Below are 20,650 nucleotides of genomic sequence, written 5' to 3'. Positions count from 1 at the left end.
GTTCCAATCACATTAATTAATGTTCTTGATCTGCATATCCTTAACTGACAGACACTCACTATCCCTCCAGTCCTTATCACCACACTGCTTTGCTTACCTTCTGTGCTTGATTGCCAACATCAAATTTTATTGGAACTGCAGATCGATTAGATATAAGCTGGGCGGGAGGTGCGGATGGGGCTTGAGTCATAGGTCACTACAGCACAGAAGTAGGCCTTTTGGCCCGTCTAGTCTATGCCAAACTGTTAGTCTACATAGTCCCACCAACCTACACCTATACCTACACCTAGCCCTCCAAATACTTATCCCAACTTGTCTTACTGAAATGTTGAAATCAAACCCACATCCACCACTTGCGCTGGCAGCTCGTTCCACACTCTCACCACCCTCTGAGTGAAGAAGTTCCTTCTCAGGTTCCCTTTAAATATTTCACCTTTCACCCTTAACCCATGACCTCTAGTTCTAGTCTCATCCAACCTCAGGGGAAAAGGCCTGCTTGCATTTACTCTCTCAATATCCCTCATTATTTTGTATACCTCTGCTAAATCTCCCCTCATTCTCCTACACTGCAGCAAACAAAGTCCTAACCTATTCAATCGTTCCCTATAACTCAAGCCCTCAAGTTCCGGCAACATCCTTGAAAATTTTCTCTGTACTCTTTCAATCTTATCGACGTCTTTCCTGTAGGTAGTTCATCAGAACTACATACAACTCCAAATTCACCCTTACCAATGTCTTAAACAATTTCAGCTCCTGTTCTCAATGATTTGATGTATGAGGCCAATGTGCCAAAAGCTGTCATTAGAACCCTCATTTACCTGTGATACCCCTTTAAAGGAATTGTGGATCTATATTCCCAGATCTCTTTGTTCTGGGGCACTCCTCAGTCCCACCCTGGTTTCACCTCCTAAAGCACAACACCTCACACTTGTCTGAGTTAAATTCCAGCTGCCATCTTCCAGCCCATATTCCCAGGAGGGCCAAAGTGTTTGGGAAAAGCACAGGAGGACATTTTTGTTTAATTTCTGATTGCAGTGATTTGCTGTGATCAAGAATATATTGCTTAGAAGCAGATTCAGTCGCAACGTTCAAAAAGAGATTTGAATATTTTGGAGCTAAGGTCAGGTGGAACTAATTGGACTTCCTTTCAGAGAGTTGGCATGGGGATCTGGGGTTGAAGTGGCTCTCCTTTGATGTTTCCGTAATGATGCAAGAGCAATTAACTTAAATAAAATTAAAGATTAACCAATCCATTATACCCTCACATTCTGACTGGGTAGCCTCCAGTCTGACAGCATTAACATTGATTTCTCTAACTTCCCGTAATTTCTTTCCACACCCCGCCCCCACTTCTGTCTTCTTCCATTCCCCATTCTGGCATCCTCTCACCTCTTCTCTTCTCCTCACCTGCCTATCGTCTCCCACAGTTGTCCTTCCTTTTCTCCCATGGTTCACTCTTGTCTCCTATCATATTCCTTCTTATTCAGCCCTTCATCTTTTCCACCTATCACCTCCCAGCTTCTCACTTCATCCCCCCTTGCCCCACCCACCCACCTTTCCCCTCACAGGTTTCACCTGTCACCTTTCAATTTGTGCTCCTTCTCCTCCCATACCCCTCCCCCACCTTCTTATTCTGGCATCTTCCCGCTTCCTTTCCAGTCCTGATGAAGGGTCTCGGCCAAAACATCAACTCCTCTCCTTCGATGCTGTCTGACCTCCTGAGTTCCTCCAGAATTTTGAAAAACACTTCACTGTTTGCCACTAGAAGATTTTTTGGATATTTTTTAAACACAGGAGATTCTGCAGATGCTGGAAATCGAGGGCAACACAAAAAATGCTGGAGGAACTCAACAGGTTGGGCAGCATCTATGGAGGTGAAATATAGTGTACTATTGGGTATTCTAGCACCTTTTTTAATGTTTTGGTTTTAGTTTAGTTTTATTTTATTTAGAGTTACACCACAGAACAAGCTCTTCTGGGCCAACAAGCTGCGCTGCTCAGCAATTCACCAATTTAACCCCAGCCTAATCACAGGACAATTTGCAATGACCAATTAGCCTACCAACCAGTACATTTTTCCACTGTGGGAGAAAACTGGAGCACCTGGAGGAAACCCAGGTGGTCACAGGGAGATCGTACAGACGGTGTCGGAATTGAACTCTGAAGGTTGATGCTCCCAGCTGTAATAGTGACATGCTAACCTCTACGTCATGTGCAAGTCTTTTGCTGTCTGTTTCTTAAAGATACGGATGTATTTGAAGGCTTGGAAGGATCTTCATCGGTGGAGAGGGGCAGCAACACCCTCTTACTCAATGTCAGCAAGTCCAAGGAGCTGATGATTGACTTTGGGAGGAGGCAACTGGAGGTCTATGAACCCGACCTCACCAAAGTTCGAAGTACATTTATTATCAAAGCATGTATAAATCGTACAGCCTTGAGATTCATCTGCTTAAGGCAGTCACAAAAGAAGAAACTCGAAAGAACCCATTAAAATAAAGACCAACACCCAATGCGCATTTGGGGGATTGGAGGTGGACAGAGTCAGCAACCTTGATTTCCTTGGTGCTATCATTTCAGAGAATCTGTCCTGGGCCCAGCTTGTAAATGCAATTACAAAGAAAGCATGGCAGGCCTCTACTTCCTTAGAAGGTTGTTAAGGTTTGGTACGACATCTAAAATTTTGACGAACTTCTATAGATGTATAGTGGAGAGTATATTGACTGGCTGCATCACAGCCTGGCATGTAAACACTAATTCCCTTGAACATCAGTAAAGCCCTCCCCATTGAACATATCTACAGGAAAGTAGTATCCATCAACAAGGACTCCCATCATCAGGCCAAGCTGTTTTCTCATTACTGCCATCAGGAAGAAGGTACAAGAGCCTCAGGACTCACACTACAAGTTCAGGAATAGTTATTACCCCTCAACCATCAGGCTCTTGAACCAAAGGGGATGACTTTACTTGACTTCACTTGCCCCATCACTGAAATGTTCCCATAACCAATGAACTCACTTTCAAGGACTTTTCATCTCATGTTCTCCATATTGATTATTTTTTGAATTTTATATTTGCACAGTTTGTTGTCTTTTGCACACGGGTTGTTTGTCCGCCCTGTTGGGTGAGGTCTTTCATTGATTGCATTATGATTCTTAGATTTAATCAGTTTGCCAGGAATGTATATGGCGACATATATGTACTTTGATTAAAAGAAATTACTTTGAACTTTGATTAAGGTGTGTGATGGGAGTAGGCAGGAAAGCGAGCATGTATCACTGCATCTACAGGACACTGAACACTAACCGAAGATGAGCACAGTGCTCGGGACAGCGACTCCTTCCAGTAAAGAAACTGAAATGTAGCAAGGACATGTTCTCCCTCTCAGATGGGTTCCTCCTTCTTTCTCCCCCTCTGAGTTGGTGCCGTATGCCAATCAGTTCCCTCCTAATCGCTCCCATTATTAGTCATAATCATAGTCATAGTCATACTTTATTGATCCTGAGGGAAATTGGGTTTCGTTACAGTTGCACCAACCAAGAATAGAGTATAAATATAGCAATATAAAACCATAAATAATTAAATAGTAATATGTAAATTATGCCAGGAAATAAGTCCAGGACCAGCCTACTGGCTCAGGGTGTCTGACCCTCCAAGGGAGGAGTTGTAAAGTTTGATGGCCACAGGCAGGAATGACTTCCTATGATGCTCAGAGTTGAATCTCGGTGGAATGGGTCTCTGGCTGAATGTCCTCCTGTGCCCAACCAGTCCATTATGTAGTGGATGGGAGACATTGTCCAAGATGGCATGCAACTTGGACAGCATCCTCTTTTCAGACACCACTGTGAGAGAGTCCATTTCCATCCCCACAACATCACTGGCCTTATGAATGAGTTTGTTGATTCTGTTGGTGTCTGCTACCCTCAGCCTGTTGCCCCAGCACACAACAGCAAACATGATCGCACTGGCCACCACAGACTTGTAGAACATCCTCAGCATTATCCAACAGATGTTAAAGGACCTCAGTCTCCTCAGGAAATAGAGACGGCTCTGACCCATCTAGTAGACAGCCTCTCCTCTCAGTTTATTCCTCAATAGTCCTTTCTGTTCCTTCATTGCCACAGGTACAGAGTTGGCTGGTGGGGTGGAGGTACATCTCTACCAAAGGAGGTGTAACTTGCTCCTTCCCTCCGCTAGCCTGCAGGTGTAGCACCTGCTTAGCCCGCTGATCAGGGTCACGTGAACCCATGGGAGCAGGTGGTGGATGGTCATATGAGCAGCTGGTGCATATCACAAGTCCTGGTTATTCGACCACTGACACAAGGCAGACAATCTCTGAGGAGTATTGATAACGGCTGGGGTCACCCGTCCTGTAAAGACATTGCCCAGAAGAAGACAATGGCAAACCACTTCTGTAGAAAAATTTGCCAAGAACAGTTATGGTGATGGGTCCATGATTTCCTATGTCATACAACATGCACATCACGATGATGATGGTGAGTGCTCTGTGACTCCAAGCTCTTGTGTGCTCTGCCCGATGGAAGAGGGAAGAAGTAAGATTGTCTGGGGTGGGACAAGTTGTTACTTTTCAGGGGCAGCAGTAAGTGCCTTCCCCACCTCACTCCATGCTTTTTTTTGTTTACCTCCATCTATCTCCTACCTGCCCCTACTTCTCAATCCACCCCTCCCCTACCTCAATCTTCATCCCTCCTCAGTCCACCAATCCCTCAATCTCCATCTCATCACACACCCCCGGGTTTTTCAACAGGTTTGATGAGGAGGCTTCTGTTCATCCCTCTACAACCCGTCTGCCGCCCCCAGCTCCTCCCCTCTCACCCCTCACCCTTCGTCTCTCCCGTCTCTCTCCCAAGACACTGGAGAGCCAATGACCACAGACACATGGGCTGTCACCGTTCAGCCTCCTCTGCCTCTCTCCAGGGACACCGGAGAGCCAACGACCACAGACACACGGCCTGTCACTGCTGAGTAGGTAAGGGGAGAGCTCAGCGGACTTCACCCAGGCCAGGTTGTGGATTGGACGGCATCTGCCCAAGGGCACTCAAGGTGGGTGCTACTGAGCTAGGTGCAGTCTTTCAATACATCTTTAATCTGAGACTCAGCCTCAGCCTGGAGAGGGTCCCCGTGCTGTGGAAAACATTCTGCCTCATTCCAGTACCCAAGAAGACATGTCCCACCACGACCAGTGACTACAGACCAGTGGCACTGACCTCACATGTTTGAAATCATTAGAAAGACTGGTCCTGACCATCGAAAATCACTGGACCCGTCATTATCTTCCTGCTTCAATGGGCTGACACCATTTGAATGAGCCAGGCAGCACTGTGAGAATCATGTTCTTTGATTTCTCCAGAGCTTTCAACACCATACGACCTGCTTTACCAGGGAGTGAGTTCACGGGGATGCAGGTGAACGCTCCACTAGTGTCCTGGATTACAGACTACCTGTTCAGACGGCCACAGTATGTGAGATTGCAGAGCTGTGCATCAGATACAGTGGTTAGCAGCACAGAGGCTCCTCAGGGGACTGTCCTGTCCCCCGTCCTGTTCACCATCTACACCTCGGACTTCAGAAACAACTCAGAGTCCTGCCACCTGCAGAAGTTTTCCGACGATTCGGCAGTTGTGGGTTGTATCAGCCGGGGCCAAGAGGCTGAGTACAGAAGAGAGGTGGACAACTTTGTCGAGTGGTGGGCTGAATCACCCGCAGCTCATCATCACTAAGACGAGGGAGTGGGTGGTGGACTTCAGGAAGGTGAAAACACCCTGCATTCCCATCTCCATCAATGTGGAAGTCATCCGGGACTACAAATACCTGGGAACTCACCTAAACAAGAAACTGGACTGGACTAAAAATGCAGAGGCTCTGTACACCGAGATGCACCACTGAATGCCACAGGAGATCCCTTCTCCATGGCTATAAGACTCTACAACCCCTCCTCCTTAAGTATATATGTATGTGGTTTTACTGCACATCAGCATTTTGCACTATTACTTTTTAATGCACATTTTGTATTTTTCCCGTACCTCAATGCTTACATTTTGTATTTTAAAGTATATATTTCTGACTGAACAACCTTGTAACAATAATTTCCTTCGAGATAAATAAAGTATTATTTATCTTATCTTATCTTAACATGATTTTCTCTGGACCCCAAGCCTCCTATCTCAGTCCTGCTCAGGGTTTCAACCTGAAGCATCTGGAGTAATGTGCACAGTTCTGGTCACCCCACTATAGGAAGGATGTCGAGGTTTTGGAGAGGGTGCAGAAGAGGCTTACCAGAATGCTGCCTGGATTAGAGGGTATGTGATGGACAAACGCGTTATTTTCTGTGGAGTGGCGGAGGCTGACGGGAGATATGATAGAGGTTTATAAGATTATGAGAGGGATAGATAGAGTAGACGGACGGTATCTTTCTCCCAGGGTTGGAATGTCTAATACCAGAGGGCATGCATTTAAGGTGAGAGGGGGTAATTTCAAAGGAGAGGTAATTTTTTTGTACGAGAGTGGTGGGTGCCTGGAATTCACTGCCTAGGGTAGTGGTAAAGGCAAGTACATTAGGCATTTTTAAGTGAAGTTTAGATATGGACATGGATGTGAGGAAAACGTAAGAATATTGATATTGTGCAGGCAGAAAGGATTGCTTTAGTTTGCCATTTGATTACTGATTTAATCAGCTTGGCACAACATTGTGGACCAGGACCTCTTTCTGTGCTGTACTATGTTGTCAGTTCCTCTCCCTCAACAGATGCTGCTGAGGATCCTCTAACGGATTGCTCATTGCTCCTGAACCTGCATCGGACGTCTTGTGTGCTGCCACTTTATGAATTCCATTCACGTTGCTTCATTCAACCAAAAATCACCTGCCTTAGTCTTGGTAATGTCTGAGAGCTTTAAGTTCCTAGGTATGAATGTAACCAACAGCGTGGCCTGGTCCAACCCTGTAGATGCAAGGCCCAAGAAAGCTCACCAGTTCCTCTACAGACTGTGGTGGATACAGCCCAGTCCATCACAGGAAAAGCCCTCCACACCACTGAGCACAGCTACAAGGAGCTCTGCCACAAGAAAGCAGCATCCATTATCAAAGACCTCCACCATCGAGGCCATGCTCTCTTCTTGCTACTACCATCAGGAGAAGGGGCAGAAGCTGCTCTCCCATGACCCCAAGACTCTGCAGAGTTGTGGACATAGCTCAGCACATTACAGAAAGCAACCACCCCTCCACCTCTCACTGCCTCAGGAAAGAAGCCAACCTAATCAAAGACCCCTCACATCTCTTCTCCCCACCTACCATCAGGAAGAGATAGAAAGGCATGAAAACTCAACCTTTCAGGCCCAAGGACAGATTCTATCCCACTGTTATAGGATTTTGGAATGGACCTCATTAGGTAAAATTAACCCTGCTCATGGACTGTTTGTCCCATTCCCATCAGAGAGGAGGCTACCTCACATCCACGTCAATCCACCAGACTCAAAAACAGTTTCCTTACCCAAGTTGTAAGGCGAATCAACCCCTCCACTCACTCTCCCACCCCTCCACACTCCCAACCAACACAAATTTATCATTTCTTTTCCGTCACCTTATGTACAGACACTCCTGAGCCTAGTGTCACTTCATGGACATAAAATCCATCTATGTATGTAAGGTACCTTATGGTCCTGTGCAAAAGTCTTAGGCACATTTATATAGCTAGGGTGCCTAAGACTTCTGCACAGTACTGTATTTGTCAACGTGGAGCGGAGAGCGAGTTTGTAAACCTGACAGGAGCAAAGAATGTTAAGAATGGCAAGGGTGGAGTGTCGCTGGAGTGGTGTGGGACAGATGGCAGAGAAGGAGTGATAGGGCGGGGGTGTAGTGTGGGTTCAGACTCACACAGCCCTGAGACACCAGGCAAGGTCATTTGATTCCAAACAATTAGTTTATTGATCATTACAGAATGTCTCTCTGGTGCTCCTTGCTCCCTCCCCTATCCCCTTCCTTCTTCCAACCATGATTCCCCTCTCTCTGCCCCCTTCCCACTCTCAGTCCACAATAGAGCACCATATCAGAATCAGGTATGTTATGAAATCTGTTCTTGTTTTGCGGCAGCAATACAGTGCAATACATAAAATTATTTCAGTCCTGTGTAAAAGTCTCAGGCACCCTGGCCATATTTATGTGCCTTAGACTTTTGCACAATATTGTATATATTTATATTCATTATGCTTTTTATTATTAGTGTGTTCTTTATCTTATTGTGTGTTTTTGTGCTGTATCGGATCCAGAGGAACAATGATTTTGTTCTCCTTTACACTTGTGGACTGGAAATGACATGAAACAAATCTGAATCTTGAAAGTCTTCCTCATCCAGACCTTATCGTCTGCCTGCACCACACTTCCTCTGGCAATGTAACGATTTATTCTGTATCGTGTTATTGCTTTTCCTCAAAGCACTGTTGTAATGAAATGATCCGCATGCATGGCATGCAAAACAAAGTTGATAGGTGATGACGATAAACCAATTCAGAAAGGAAGCTGAGAAACCTGCTCTCCCAGTTGATATAAAACTGTCTCTAAGCCAGTTTCAGAACAGGCCTGAGCTGAAAGGAGTCTGGCACCTGAGCACTGAAGCCCTGTGCTGGTCAACTGGCTGGAGTGCTCACTAACACCTCTAAATCCTTGCTTCAGCAGTCTGAGGTACCCACCTGCTTCCCTTATGCCCGTGCCTGAGAAGAACATGGTAACCTGCCTCACTGGCACATTGTCCTTCATAACTCAAAGTATTGAGTACAGGAGATGGGCAGTTATGCTGAAGTTGTATAAGACATTGGTGAGGCCTCATTTGGAGTACTGTGCTCAGTTTTGGTCATCTCCCTACAGGAAAGATGTAAATAAGCTTGAAAGAGTACAGAGAAAACTTACAAGGATATCGCAGGGTCCGGAGGACCTGAGTTATAAGGAAAGATTGAATAGGTTATGACTCTATTCTTTACAACCTAGAAGACTGAGAGGAGATTTGATTGAGGCATACAAAATTATGAGGGTTATAGGTAGAGTTAAAGCAAGCAGGCTTTTTCCACTGAGGTTAGGTGACTACACCAAAAGGTCATGGGTTAAAGGTGAAAGGTTTAAGGGGAACATGAGGGGAAACTTCTTCACTCAGAGGGTTGTGAGAGTGTGGAACGTGATACCAGCACAAGTGGTGCATGCAAGCTCAATTTCAATGTTTAAGTGAAGATTAGATAGGTTAATGGACAGTAGGGGTATGGAGGGCTATGGTCCCAGTGCAGGTCGATGGGAGTTAGGCAGTTTAAATGGTTTCAGCACAGACTAGATGGGCCGAAGGACATGCTTCTGAACTGTACTTTCCTATGGCTCTATGACTGATATGAAACATGTCACCTCCTGCCTGAGAAGCAACTTAGATCCTCTCCAATTTGCCTACCGGAGCAACACGTCCACTGCAGATACCGTCTCATTGGCTCTTCAACCCTGGAGCATCTGGACAGCAAAGGTGCATTCATCAGGATGCTCTTTATCAACTACTGCTCAGCGTTCAATACCATCATCCCTTCAGAACTAATCAATAAGTTTCAAGACATTGGCCTCAATACTTCCATGTGCAATTGGATCTCCAACTTTTGCACTTGCGGACGCCAGTCAGTTTGCATTGGCAGCAACCTCTCTTCCACAGTCTCCATCAGCATATGTACACCACAAGGCTGTGTGCATAGCCCACTGCTCTACTCACTTTCTGTTTATGACTGTGAGGCTAAGCACAGCTCTAGTGCCATACTTAAGTTCGCTGACAATACCACTGTTGTAGGCCGAATCAAAGGTGGTGATGAATCAGCATATAAGAGGGAGACTGAAAATCTGGCTGAATGTCAGCAAGATCAAAGAGCTGATTATTGAGTTCAGGAGGAGGAAACCGGAAATCCATGAGCCAGTCCTCACTGAGGATCAGAGGTGGAGAGAGTCAGCAACTTTAAATTGCTCATTGTGATCATTTCAGAGGATCTTCCCTTGGCCCAGCACGTAAGTGCAATGATGAAGAAAGCATAGCAGTGTCTCTACTTCCTTAGAAGTTTGCTAAGATTCAGCATATCCAAAATTTTATCTAAAAACCACCTGTAAATGTGTGGTGGAGAGTTTATTGACTGGTTGCATCACCACCTGTTATGGAAACACCAATGCCCTGGATCATAGATACCTCATAAAGTAGTGTATATAGCCCAGTCCATCACGGGTAAATCCTTCCCCACCATTGAGCACATCTACATGAAGTGCTACCGTAGGAAAGCAGCTTCTATCATCAAAGACTCTCCACTACTCAGGTCAAGCTCTCTTCTCACTGCTGCCATCAGGAAGGAGGTACGGGAACTTCAGGACTCACATCACCAGGTTCAGGAATGACTATTACACCCTCAACCATCAGATTCTTGAACCAGAGGGGATAACCACTCAACTTCACTCACTCCGTCACGGAACCGTTCCCACAACCAATGGACTCACTTTCAATGACTCTTCATTTCATGTTGTCAGCATTTATTGCTTATTTATTATTAATATGTTTTTTTCCTCTGTCAGATTTGCAGTTTGTTGGTTTTGCACATTGGCTGTTTGTCTGTCCTGTTGGGTGAGATTCTCTTGTATTTCTTGGATTTAGTGTGCATGCCCACAAGAAAATAAATCTCAGGACTGTACATGGTGACACATATGTACTTTGATAAATTTACTTCGAAGTTTAATAATTTACTTTGAACTCTCAACATTCTTGAAGAGGATGGGTGTGCCCAACAGACACAGTACAATGATGGAGTCAACTCTATCCACCCTGCCACCTATGAACAGGAGAGAAATCAGAAAAAATTTATGGGGATGTTGCCAGGGCTAGAGGGCCTAAGTTATAAGGAGAGATTGGCCAGGCTGGTCTTCAGTCTTTGAAATGAATGAGATCAGCAAACCGTAAGCACAAGAAATTCTGCAGATGCTGGAAATCCAGAGCAACACACACAAAATGCTGGAGGAACTCAGCAGGCCAGGCAGCATCTATGGAGAGGAATAAACAGTCGACATTTCAGGCAAAGCCACTTCATCAGAACACAAGTAAAGTGGATGGTAACAATCTTTTCTCCAGCGCAGGAGAGTCTAAAACTAGGGGGCATAGAGCTAGGGTGAGAGGAGAAAGACCAGAAAGGGACTTGAGGGGCAACTTTTTTAATGGGGAGGATAGGGAGTATATGAAAGAAGCTGGCAGAGGAAGTGATTGAGGCAAGTACAGTAGGTGTATTTAAGAAACACTTGGATAGGTACGTGGAAGGGTGGCTTGGAGTGAAATGACCTGACTGCAGGCACCGTGGTTGTCATGCACAGGTTGGGCCAGAGAACCTGTATCTGTGCTATATTACTCTATAAATCATAGCATTCCTCTCTTGATCCACAATTAATCCAGAAGCAGCTCACTGAGGAGTTCCACTTTAACACCATTCACACGCAAACTACTTCTTTACTTGCCCCATCACAATCTCTTAGTCTGCACCATTACCCTTGCAATCATTTCCATTCTGTATTTTTCTCCCCTGTTACTGAAGCTGGAATATTAACTCTGCTCTACTCTCCACAGACTCTCCAAGAGGACCACAACCATGTTGTGGTCTGGAGGCTTGCATACCTCAATGACCCAGAGAGCCATGATGGCTGGAGTCAGGCATTTATGCTTTGGCTCCTGGTAGGGCCACCTAAACAGGTCAAAGGGTAGAGGGCAGACTATGAGTGACCCACCAGTCCTCCAGGTTCGGAGGTTCAGCCTAGGGCTAACAACCCTGACTGATCAAACAAAACTGCTACAGAGTGGCAGAGCTGTTGTGGTAGGGGATTCCATGGTAAGGGGAGTAGAGAGGAGCTTCTGTGGCCGCAAATGGGACTCCCGTATGGTGTGTTGCCTCCCGGGTGCAAGGGTCAGAGATGTCTCGGAGAGGCTGCAGATCATTCTGAAAGGGGAGGGTGAGCAGCCAGCTGTTGTGGTGCATGTAGGTACTAACAATATAGAAAGAAAGTGGGATGAGGTTCTACAAGCTGAATTTAGGGAGCTAGGAGATAAATTAAAGAGTAGAACCTCAACGGTAATCATTTCAGGATTATTACCAGTGCCATGTGCTAGCCAGAGTTGGAATAGCAGGAAAGCTAGAATGAATATGTAGCTTGAGCGGTGGTGCAGGAGGGAGGGTTTCAGATTCTTGGGGCATTGGAACCACTTCTGGGGGAGATGTAGTCCAGATGGTTTACATCTGGGCAGGGCCGGGATCAATGCCCTAGGGAGATAGTTTGATAGTGCTGTTAGGGAGGGTTTTAAACTAATATGGCAGGGGGATGGGAACCCACACAGAAAAGAAGAGGGAAGTGATGCAGAGACCAAAGCTAGAGCTAGTGAAGAAAAAAGTAAGAGTAGAGTGCAGAAAAGTAAAAAGCAAAAATCGCACAGGTCACTAGATTCTAAAAGGACAATGAGTATAAGGGCACTTTATCTAAATGCCCGTAGTATTAGAAACAAGGTTAGTGAATTTGTGGCACAGATCAGTACCAAGGCATATGATTTAGTGGTCATTACAGAAACTGGGTTGCAAGGTGGAGATGACTGGGAATTAAATATCCAAGGGTATCAGGTAATACGGAAAGATAGACAGGAAGGCAGAGGAGGTGGGGTGGCGCTCCTAATTAGGGACGAGATCAGGGCGATTGTGAGAGATGATATAAGATCTACGGAGCAGAATGTTGAGTCCATCTGGGTAGAGATTAAGAATAGTAAAGGGAAAAAATCACTGTGGGAGTTGTCTATAGGCCACCCAATAAAAATATTGCAGTGGCAGAGGCGATTAACCAAGAAATAACTGAGACTTGTAAGAACAGTGGTCGTGGGGGATTTTAACTTCCACATAGATTGGGTGAATCAGGTTGGTCAAGGAAGTCTTGAGCAGGACTTCATAGAATGCATCTGTGATGGCTTTCTTGAGCAGCATGTCAGTGAACCTACAAGGGAAAATACTATCTTAGATCTAGTCCTGTGCAATGAGACAGGTAAGATTAACAATCTTGTAGTCAGGTATCCTCTTGGAAAGAGTTATCGTAGTATGATTGAATTGTGCATTCAGATGGAGGATGAAATAATTAGATCTAAAACTAGTGTATTATGTTTGAACAAGGGAGACTACAACAGGATGAGGGAGGAGTTGGCTAATGTGGATTGGGAGCACAGTTGCTCATCCTTGGTAGGACAGTTGAGAAATTGTGGAATACTTTCAAAGAGATTTTTCACAGTGCTCAACAAAAGTATATTCCAGTCAAAATTAAGGACAGTAAGTGTTTGGAGAGCCAGCCTTGGATAACTAAGGAAATAAAAGATAGTATCAAATTAAAAGCTCATGTGTACAAAGTCGCAAAGAGCAGTGGGAGACTGGAGGATTGGGAGAACTTTAAAAAGCAACAGAGAACAACTAAACAAGAAATAAGGAAAGGGAAGATAGAGTATGAAAGTAAATTAGCACAAAATATAAAAACAGACAGCAAAAGTTTTCATAAATATATAAAGCGGAAGAGGGCAGCTAAAGTCATCGTAGGTCCGTTGGAAGACGAGAAGGGGAAATTGATATTGGGTGATAAGGAAATGGCTGAGGCATTGTACAACTATTTTGTGTCAGTCTTCACGGTGGAGGATATGTCTAATATGCCAAAGAAGGATGTTATGGACAAAATGGGAGGTGAGGACCTCGATAAAATCACTGTCACTAAAGAGATAGCGATGAGCAAACTAGAGGGCCTGAAGGTATATAAGTCCCCTGGTCCTGATAGGATGCATCTCAGGGTGCTGAAGGAATTGGCGGAGGTTATAGTAGACGCATTGGTAATCATTTATCAAAACTCTCTAGACTCTGGGCAGGTCCCGGCTGATTGGAAGACAGCAAATGTCACACCAATTTTTAAAAAAGGATGTAGGCAAAAGACAGGCAACTATAGGCCAGTTAGCTTAACATCTGTAGTCGGGAAAATGCTTGAAGCTGTCATTAAGGAAGGAATAGTGAAACATTTAGAAAGGAGTGGTTCCATTAAACACGCAGCATGGATTCAGAAAGGGCAGGTCCTGTTTGACAAACTTACTGGAGTTCTTTGAGGACATAATGAGTGCAGTGGATAGAGGAGAACAGGTGGATGTCGTATACTTGGATTTCCAGAAGGCATTCGATAAAGTGCTGCACAAGAGACTTATAAATAAGATAAGGATGCATGGAGTCGGAGGAAGTGTATTAGCATGGATAATGGGTTGCTTAACCGATAGAAGGCAGAGAGTTGGTATAAATGGGTGTTTCTCCGGTTGGCAGTCTTTGGTGAGTGGGGTGCCGCAGGGGTCGGTGCTGGGCCCGCAGCTGTTTACCATTTACATTGATGATTTGGAAGAGGGAACTGAGTGTAGTGTAGCAAAATTTGCTGATGACTCTCAACTGAGTGGAAAAGCAAATTGTACAGAGGATGTGGAGAGTCTGCAGAGGGATATAGATAGGTTAAGTGAGTGGGCCAAGGTCTGGCAGATGGAGTACAACGTTGGTAAATGTGAGGTCATCCACTTTGGAAGGAATAATAGAAGAGCAGATTATTATTTAAATGGTGAAAGATTGCAGCATGCTGTTGTGCAGAGGGACCTGGGAGTGCTTGTGCATGAATCACAAAAAGTTGGCTTGCAGGTACAACAGGTTATTAAGAAGGCAAATGGAATGTTGGCCTTCATTGCTAGAAAGATTGAATTCAAGAGCAGGGAGGTTATGTTGCAACTATACAGGGTACTGGTGAGGCCATACCTGGAGTACTGTGTGCAGTTCTGGTCTCCATACTTGAGGAAGGATATACTGGCTTTGGAGGCAGTGCAGAGGAGGATCACCAGGTTGATTCCAGGGATGAAGGGGTTAACCTGTGAGGAGAGATTGAGTCGCCTGGGACTATACTCACTGGAGTTCAGAAGAATGAGAGGGAATCTTATAGAAACATACAAAATTTTGAAAGGGATAGATAAGATAGAAGTAGGAAAGTTGTTTCCATTGGTAGGTGAGATTAGAACTGGGGGACATTGCCTCAAGATTCAGGGGAGAAGATTTAGGATGAAGATGAGGAGAAACTGTTTTACCCAGAGGGTGGTGAATCTGTGGAATTCTCTGCCCAGGGAAGCAGTTGAGGCTTCTTTACTAAATATATTTAAGAAACAGTTAGATAGATTTTTACATAGTAACGGAATTAAGGGTTATGAGGAAAAGGCAGGTAGATGGAGCTGAGTTTACGGACAGATCAGCCATGATCTTATTGAATGGTGGGGTAGACTCGATGGGCCGGATGGCCTACTCCCGCTCCTATTTCTTGTTCTCATGTCTTGAATAAACATAAGACACAATGAAGTATGAATCTCCTGATAGCCACTATAACACATAGGAACAGAATTAGGCCATTCGGTCCATCCAGTTTGCTCTGCCATTCCATCATGGCTGATTTATTAACCCTCTCAACCCCATTCTCTTGTCGTCTCCCTAGGTTTCAATTAGATCCTCCTCATTCTTCTAAACTCCAGCAAGCACAGGCTCAGAACCATCCAACACTCCTCATACCTTAACCCTCTCCTTCCCAGGATCAATCTCATCAAATTCCTCTGGACTCTTTGCAACAGCAGCATCTCTTTTCTTAGATAAGTGGCCCAAAACTGCTCATAATACTCCATGTGGTCTGACCAATGTCATTCTCAATGCTCAGAAGCATGGAGGACAGGGAAAGAGTAGGAGGGACAAGGAAGTCCTGGGAATGTTGGATGCTTGGAATGTGAGGTTGATGCAGAGGAAGCATACACTCAGTGGCCACTTTATTTGACACCTCGCGTATGTTCAACTCCATCACGGACCGTCCCAAGCCTGGCCACGAAAGAGGGAAGGTTAGGCATGGGGTTAGCAACCCCATCCCATAAAAAGCAACACACACAAGAAGCTGGAGGAACTCAACAGGCTAAGCAGCATGGAAAAAAAGTACAGTCAACGATTCAGGCCATTACCCTTTGGCAGGACTGGAGATAAAAAGATGAGGAGTAGATTTATAAAGTGGGGGAGGGGAGGGAGGAACACAAGGTGAAAGGTTAAACTGGGAAAGAGACGGATGAAGTAAAGAGTTGGGAAGCTGATTGGTTAAAGAGATACAGGGCTGGAGAAGGGGGAATCTGATAGGAGAGGACAGAAGGCCATGGAAGAAAGAAAAGGGGAGAGGAAGACCAGAGGGAGGCAATGGGCATACAAGGAGATAAGGTGAGAGAGGAAAAAGGGGGTGGGGAAAGCTGAAGTGGGGGGGGGTGCATTACCAGAAGTTTAAGAAATCGATGTTCATGCCATCAAGTTGGAGGCTACCCAAACGGAACATAAGGTGTTGTTCCTCCAACCTGAGTGTGACCTCATCACGACAGTAGAGGAGGCCATGGATTGATATATTGGAATAGGAATGGAAAGTGGAATTAAAATGGATGGTCACTGAGAGATCTCGCTTTTTCTGGCGGATGGAGCATAGGTGCTCAGTAAAGTGGTCTCCCATTCTATGTCGGGTCTCACTGATATTCAGGAGGCCACACCGGGAGCACCAGACACAGTAAATGACCCCAACAGACTCACCGGTGAAGTGTCGCCTCACCTGGAAGGACAGTTTGGGGCACTGAATGCTGGTGAGGGAGGAGGTGTAGCAGTTGTTCCACTTGCAAGGATAAGTGCCAGGACGGAGAACAGTGGGGAGGGATGGGGGGGACAAATGGACCCAAGGGAGTCATGTAGGGAGCGATCCCTGTAAAAACCCAGGGCTACAGAAACACCAACAGAAGCTCCATGGAGAGGAATGATCATTGAAGATTGGCTACATCCGGGACAAACTGAAAGACTGGCCCAGGGTACAGGACTCAGGCAGGGTGTCAGCAGCCTGTACCCCTGTAGTGGTGATAGGCTTTAGTAAGTAAGTGAGTGTATGTTCATGGTTTTCTGCGGCTCGAGCCTATCCATTTCAAGGTTCAACATGCTGTGCATTCAGAGGTGCTCTTCTGCACACCACTGTTGGTTATTTGAGTTACTGTTGCCTTCCTGTCCTCTTGAACCAGTCTGGCCATTCTCCTCTGACCTCTCTCGTTAACAAGGCGTTTTCACCCACAGAACTGCCCCTCACTGGATGTTTTTGTTTCTCACACGGTTCTCTGTAAACTCTAGAGACTGTAATGCATGAAAATACCAGGAGATCAGCAGAGATACACAAACCACACTGCCTGGTACCAACAATCATTCCACGGTCGGAGTCACTTCGATCACATTTCTTCCCCATTCTAATGTTTGGTCTGAACAACAACTGAACCTTTTGACCATGTCTGCATGCTTTTATACATTGAGTTGCTGCCACGTGATTGGCTGATTAGATATTTGGATTAATTAGGTGTATCAAATAAGGGCCATTGAATGTATATTAAAATGGGAGTCATTGGGGGAGGACAGCCATAAAACTCTGGCAATGAGCTCCCCCAGCATTTTGTTTGCATTGCTCAAGGGTTCAGTTTAAATCACTTTAAATATTTACCTGTATGAACCAGCCACCACCTTCTCCAGGTCAATTATCAGGAACTTTTCCAGGACCTGACCACTAAATTTCTTCCCGGACTTTGTACAGTAGGTGTCTCCCACCACACTCCGGATCCGCATGTTCTAGAGAGGGAGAAAGAAAACAACAGTATGTTTACCTGGGCTGAGAGCAGAGAGGTGACTGAGCCAGTACCACACACTGTCAGTCGGATTTGCTATTATCTAGGGTGGTGAATGTTGAATGGGTTCAGAACCAGTCAGTCTCCGAGTGAAAACACTTGCTAGCTCTGTCCATTAGACTAACCAATGCTAATTAAGCATTTATAAGGAATGAGCTAGTATCATAAAAACGTGCATTAAAACAATGACCATAAAGGTGGTAAAAATGTACCAAGACTTTGACCTTTTTACCATAAGACCATTACGCCATTTGGCCCATCCAGCCTGCTCCGCCATTTTGTCATGGGTGATCAATTTTGTTCTCAGCCCCAATCTCCTGCCTTCTCCCTGTAACCCTTCATGCCCTGTCCAATCAAGAATCATCAACCTCTGCTTTAAATACACCCAAAGACTTGGCCTCTGCAGCTGCCTGTGGCAACAGAGCATGTTACATGTTTTACATTTCAGCGCGTCTGAGAGTCTGGGGCCAAGAGCCGATAGTCAGAGAGCCGAAGGTGGCCAGTCCTGAGGTTTGAGGCCTGAATGTGTGTGGGAGTGGGTGGGTGTTACCTTGCTGTGGTTGCTTGTGTTGTTCTGCTGAACGTTGTGAGCATGCCATGTTGACGCCGGAATGCATGGCAACACCTGCATCATCGGTTGTTAACGCAAACTACACATCTCACTCAATGGTTGGATGTACATGTGATCAATAGATCTGAATCTGACATGTCTGGTCAGGTGTGATGAACAACGAGCTTGCAGTAGGTGCAAAGGGTCAGGTGAGCAGCGTTCACAAGAAAAACATAAATTCAACACAACTTTTATACAATTAGAAAACAGATCATCAGGGACCCCCACCCCCCAGGAGACGCTCTCTTCTCACTGCTGCCATCAGGAAGAAGGTACAAGAGGCTCGGTACTCGCACCACCAGGATCAGGAACAGTTATTACCCCTCAACTATCAGGCTCTTGAACCAGAGGGGTAACTTCACTCAACTTCATTGCCCCATCTGTTCCACAATCTACAGCTGAAGTCAGAAGTTTACTTACACCTTAGCCAAATACATTTAAACTCAATTTTTCACAGTTCCTGACATTTAATCCTAGAAAACATTTCCTGTCTTAGGTCAGTTAGGATCACTACTTTATTTTAAGAATGTGAAATGTCAGAATAGTAGAGAGAATGATTTATTTCAGCTTTTATTTCTTTCGTCACTTTCCCAGTGGGTCAGAAGTTTACATACACTTTGTTAGTATTTGGTAGCATTGCCTTTAAATTGTTTAACTTGGGTCAAACTCTTTGGGTAGCCTTCCACAAACTTCTCACAGCAAGTTAAAGAATCTAAGGAAAACATACCCCCAGGGGTGCCCGAGAGGGGGGGAGGATGACCACCCCAGTCGGGTGGACACAACGACATCAGACCCAGGCAACGAACAAACGACGAGGAAGCAGTGTGCATGTGGCAAAATCTGCAAGAACGATCGCGGCTTGAAGATCCACCAAGCGAGGATGATGTGTTTGGTGGGAGCAGGAGCAGCACAACGCGCAGGTGTCCAACCTGGTGAGACGAAGGAGGTTCCAGGCCCGGAGTCACCCCATAGTGCCCGGAACCTCCAAGTGTTGCAAACTAATCCCTCGAACATGAAGTCTAACAGGAGGTGGATCAAATGGCCTGCAGCTAACAGGACTTCACTGTGGAAGCAGTTTGATGACGATGTTAACCAAATTCTGGAGGCAACGGCAAAGGGAGGGGTTGATAGGAAGCTGCAAGCCATGACAACAATTATTGTCAGTATCGCAGCTGAACAGTTCGGAGAAGAGGAGAAGGAAGGCTCCAAAACATCTTACTCGAAGAACCAAAGAGCATTGAAGATCCACAACATCAGGCAGGAGATGAAAGCACTGAAGTCCCAATACAAGGAGGCTGGAGAAGAGGAGCGCATTGGCTTGGCCCAGCTGATGTGCATACTACGAAAGAAGATCAGGGTCCTCCGCCGGGCAGAGTGGCATCGGAGGCGGCGTCGTGAAAGGGCTCGAAAACGTGCTGCCTTTATCACCAACCCCTTCAAGTTCACCAAGGAGTTGCTGGGGGAGAAGCACAGTGGGAAACTGGCCTGTTCGCAGGAAGACATAGACCAACATCTGAAGAAGATATATAATGATCCTGAAAGAGAGCAGGAGTTGGGAGAGTGCGACATCCTAATAGACCCACCTGAACAGGATGTGCAGTTCGACATGTCAGAGCTGCAACTAAAGGAAGTCAGAGAGGTCGTCCGCAAAGCAAGGGCAAGCTCGGCTCCAGGACCAAGCAACACCTCGTACAAAGTGTACAAGAACTGCCCCAAACTCCTGCTGCGTCTGTGGAAGATCCTGAGAATCTTCTGGAGAAGGGGGAAGATCCCAGAACAGTGGAGAGTGGCTGAAGGGGTGTGGATCCTGAAGGAGGAAAGTGCCACCCAGATAGATCAGTTCCGCATCATCTCCCTGCTGTGTGTCGAGGCAAAGATCTTCTTCAGTGCAGTTTCCAACCGGTTGTGCACCTACCTAGCAAAGAACACCTATATTGATACATCAGTCCAGAAGGGTGGCATTTCAGGGATGCCGGGCTGTCTGGAGCACATCGGCGTGGTGACACAGCTCATCAGGGAGGCCAGAGAGAACAAGGGCAACCTGTCAGTGTGGTGGCTCGACCTGGCAAATGCATATGGCTCCATTCTGCACAAGCTGGTGCAGCTCACACTGACCAAATATCACGTCCTCAGCAGAATCAGAGACCTTATCGCTGATTATTACAGCAACTTCAGGATGAGGGTCTCTTCAGGAGCAATTACATCAACCTGGCACAAGGTGGAGATCAGCATCATCACAGGG

General features: G+C 45.7%; 1 protein-coding gene across 1 annotated transcript in view; it reads right to left on the bottom strand.

Moving 5' to 3' along the window:
* Nucleotides 1–20,650, bottom strand: part of fam83c (family with sequence similarity 83 member C) — a 58,462-nt gene that overhangs the window by 4,352 nt on the left and 33,460 nt on the right. The window contains exon 3 of the mRNA XM_072279875.1: nucleotides 17,618–17,742. Coding sequence (XP_072135976.1) covers nucleotides 17,618–17,742 — 125 coding nt within the window. The remainder of the gene's footprint in view (nucleotides 1–17,617; nucleotides 17,743–20,650) is intronic.

The sequence above is a fragment of the Mobula birostris genome, chromosome 2 (genome assembly GCF_030028105.1).
Source record: "Mobula birostris isolate sMobBir1 chromosome 2, sMobBir1.hap1, whole genome shotgun sequence".
NCBI lineage: Eukaryota > Metazoa > Chordata > Chondrichthyes > Myliobatiformes > Myliobatidae > Mobula > Mobula birostris.
Note: the sequence above shows the minus strand (reverse complement) of the source record. Positions and strands in the feature narration are given on the sequence as shown.